General features: G+C 44.7%; 1 protein-coding gene across 1 annotated transcript in view; it reads left to right on the top strand.

Moving 5' to 3' along the window:
* ORC1 (origin recognition complex subunit 1) overlaps positions 1–4,039 on the top strand; it is a 39,010-nt gene that overhangs the window by 26,558 nt on the left and 8,413 nt on the right. Inside the window, exons 11-14 of the mRNA XM_019625930.1 lie at positions 1,731–1,828; positions 2,384–2,485; positions 2,920–3,091; positions 3,672–3,779. Of these exons, the coding sequence (XP_019481475.1) occupies positions 1,731–1,828; positions 2,384–2,485; positions 2,920–3,091; positions 3,672–3,779 (480 nt within the window). The remainder of the gene's footprint in view (positions 1–1,730; positions 1,829–2,383; positions 2,486–2,919; positions 3,092–3,671; positions 3,780–4,039) is intronic.

Raw genomic sequence — 4,039 nt, 5'->3', positions numbered from 1 at the left:
ATAATGAAAAAGGCAGAATAGTTAGACAAACCTGGTGTGAATTCTGGCTCTAACACTGATTAGGTGTATGGAAGGTTATAGGAAAGTTACTTTAAAACTTTCTCAGCCTCAGTTTTCTTTGAAAAATTGGAATAATACTAGCTACCTCATAAGGTCATTGTGACAATTAAACTTAATCATGTCTATAATGTGCCTAGCAAGGTAGGCACTCCATGGTAGGTACATAGGTAGGTAGGTAGGTAGGAAGGTAGGGAGGTATGAGGTTTGGACAGTTTGCATCCTCCAGACTCCCAGGAGAATGCTGACTGAGAGTCCACTAAGTCTATGTCTCAGTATTTCAGCTCTTAAAAGAATTATAAACCTATTGTTAGTGTCTCGCCCCAAACCATGTGAACTCTGGATGCCTGTATAGCAGCAGGAAATGTCTGTAACGCCTGCTCAGAGCTGCCTACTTACTGTATTGGTTACTGGGGTCAGATGAGCTAGATACAGTGCTAGTCTCCAAGCTTTGCTTTCTAGAAGAGAGATCCTCAAAGTTACCATCTAACCCTTCTATTGGGTAATTTTTCACTTCTGCTATCATGCAATTTCTAAAAGTTCTTGTTTTTCTCTGCATGGTCCTTTTTGATGCCATCCTATTTATTTGAGGTCTTCTTCCTTTCCTTCTAAGATGCTTTTGTCTGTTGATTTGTCTTGCATTGTTACTTTCCTCAGATGGCTTGGTTGTCCACTCAGGTGTAAGTGTGGGGATTATAAAGCTTATTGAGAGCTCTGAGCACATGAGTGGGGCTTGTTCACCTAGCGCTTCGTTGGGATAATTTGATTGGGCCAATTTCCACATCTTCAGTTCTTTCCCATTGATATCGTCAGATTTCCCAGAGCAGGCTTCCTGTGTCCTGCCTGAAAGGCAGTGTTCTGGGGTTGGGGGAGGTGGGCTGGAGTCAGAGAGAGTGGAGGTCTTCAATTTCATTGTGCAAATAGTAACCAATATTTAGTAAGGGACATCCCCTTCTCTGCAACAATACCTAATGTCCCTGGTCCAGAGACTTCTTGTTTATTCTTGCTTGAGAGTAAATATCAAGTCTCCTGCCATGGTATAAGAGGGAATATCTCAGGGCAAAGAACTTTATGGAAACAGTACAAATTGCCAAGGCACAAAATTTTCTCACAGAGCCCTAAACCATCCCTCTCGTCAGTGGCCCTAATGTTCACCCAACAGCATGAAATGGGAGAGGGTCTAGCGAAAGGGTCAGGAAACTTTCTGTGAAGGGCCAGGTAGTAAATGTTTTAGGCTTTGCAGGCCATAATGGTCTGTCAGCACTATTCAACTCTGCCCTTGCATCATGGAAAGCAGCCATGCATAATAGGTAAAGGAATGCACATAGCTGTGTTCCAGTATAACTTTATTTACAAAAACATGTGGCAGGCCATAGTTGACTGACTCCTGATCTAGGGCATCAGTTTCTTAACTTTCAAAATAAGTCCTCATTTTAGCCAAACTTCCCCTTTTANTATCTGAAGTGTACCTGGCGTATAAGACGACCCCCCACTTGGAGGCATATTTTTCAGGGCCAAAAAATCGTCTTATACGCCGGCAAATACGGTAAGAGGAATTCACTACCTCTCATCTTTTTAGCGATCATCAGGAATCAGATTTTCTGATGTGTTCTGAATGATGTTTTGCTTTGTTATTTTCCTTCTGAAATATGTTCCTCTTTTTTGGGATACAGCCCAAGCCTAGAATGCCATGTCATGCCACTCCCCGGATCCGCAGCCGAAACCTGGCTGCCCAGGATCCGGCCAGCGTGCTGGAGGAGGCCAGGCTGAGGTAACGCTGCTCATGTGCCCCTTTCAGATAGGGAGAAATGGGCCTCTGCTTTCATTCACATGAAGCAGGAGTAATAATAGAGAGTAAAATGAATGTGTGTGTCTAGAGAGAAGAAACCTCTCAAGCAGTGTCTGGGTGAGCTAATGCAGACAGGTTCTAGAAGGAATACTCCTGCCATCATTTTCTAAGCAATGGAAGTTGCTTAGTCAGGACACTGCTTCTTGGTTATGGTACCCTTTAGAACTATATGGAACTTTTTTAAGATACATAAGCCTAGATCCTGGCAGAAATCAACTGAATCTCTTGTGGGATAAGATCCACCCATGTGATTTGGGGAAAGCTTCCCAGGTGATAGATATAGTCCCTTGGTTAGAACCACTAAGTTGGGTGATTTGGGTGAAGAAAGGGATTATGAGGCCACATGAAGAGATTTGAGAATGAAGGCATACCCTTAGATTTGTGATTAAGGTTTCTTATTAGAAACAATCGATAAGCCTTTTCCATTTATTACTGAGTAGATGGTGAAATGCTCTAAACTCCTTTTCTCTTATTTAGGCTGCATGTTTCTGCGGTACCTGAGTCTCTTCCCTGTCGGGAACAGGAATTCCACGACATCTACAACTTTGTGGAAAGCAAACTCCTTGACCACACTGGAGGGTGAGTCTTGCTGGGGCAGGCAGGATGGTCAGGGGAAAAGGCCTCTGCTGGTATACCACCTCAGGTGTCATAGTTCAACCAAATGGTCTTTCCCCAGTGTCAGGAGAACGGGCAAAATTGTTGTTCAAATCTAAAGCTTCTGAAGAAGCTTTTGTTGTCAAAGTAATCCTATAACAATAGAAATTCTGTCTTTCAGAGAAAAATGACACTGGCCTTCTTTGGGTAGACGGTTTGCATATAGCATTCCTATGGAATGAATGATTCTACATAAACAGGTCCTGCCCTGACCAGCTTCCAAGGATAGTCCCTACTGCCCCACCTCCACATTTCAGGAGTCTCAGTTTTTCCTCCTGGACACGATCTCACACTCCTAACTGGTGACAGCGTGAGGTAGCTGGCACAGACTTAGCCCACAGTCTTCCCTTCCTGCCTAGGTGCATGTACATCTCCGGGGTCCCTGGGACAGGGAAGACTGCCACTGTGCACGAGGTGATACACTGCCTTCAGCAGGCAGCACAAGCAAATGATGTTCCTCCCTTTCAATACATTGAAGTCAACGGCATGAAGCTGACGGAGCCTCACCAAGTCTACGTGCAAATACTGCAGGTAAGCAAAGCTGTCTGGAAAATAAAGTTTCTTGATGGCACATGAAAAAGGAAAGGTTTACTTAATTTTGTGCATATTACATGATTTCAACATGGCAGACATTGTCCTTTGTGTAGCAGTAGCAAGGGGGCAGAATTCCTACCCTCAAGGACCTTGAAGTCGAGGAGCTCGATAGGAATTGCTGGAAGCCAGGACTTGGCAACATGGTGAAAACCATTTGCACACAGGAGGCAGTGTGGCAATCTAGAGAAAAGGGGTTAGAGATAGGCTAGAGGTTGATTCATTGTTATCTTGTAACAAATAATGTCCAGTTATAAATAGAATTATGTAGTAATGATTTTGGAGGTGCTTCTGGGACCAGTCTGTGGCTCATTTGCATTTCAGTCACATGGACTTTATTTATCTTCCATTTTGGTGCCTTCTCTTCTCCTCCCAGGTTAGGGTTAGGCTAGAGTGGAAGGCAGAGGATAGGATACTGAAGTCCTCAGACCAAATAGCTTCCTCTATTTGCAGATTTAACTTGCAGCCCAGGGGAGTGAAATCCTTACAATTTGCCATACCTGTTTTTCCCCCAATGCAGAAGCTGACAGGCCAAAAGGCAACAGCTAACCATGCTGCAGAACTCCTGGCAAAGCGATTTTGCACCCAAGGGTCCTCTCAGGAAACCACTGTGCTGCTTGTGGATGAGGTAAGGAGGTCCCCACAGGAAGACTGGAAAGGAAGTGGCGTGGTTCCAGACTGGAAAGTTCCAGGAGCAAATACTTTGCGGGAGGGAAGTCCTGGCTCCTTTCTTCATTCATCTGAGCCCATTCTCTTGGGGCAAGAGGCACAACGTGCCCATTGACTTCCTTGCTGCTTTGGGGTGTGACCTGAAAAGTGCATGTGGCTAAAGCAACTGTAACAGGTCTTCATTCTGGGGCCCTGGCTTGGTCTCTGTGGTTGACCCTG

The sequence above is a fragment of the Hipposideros armiger genome, unplaced genomic scaffold (genome assembly GCF_001890085.2).
Source record: "Hipposideros armiger isolate ML-2016 unplaced genomic scaffold, ASM189008v1 scaffold_646, whole genome shotgun sequence".
Lineage (NCBI taxonomy): Eukaryota > Metazoa > Chordata > Mammalia > Chiroptera > Hipposideridae > Hipposideros > Hipposideros armiger.
Note: the sequence above shows the minus strand (reverse complement) of the source record. Positions and strands in the feature narration are given on the sequence as shown.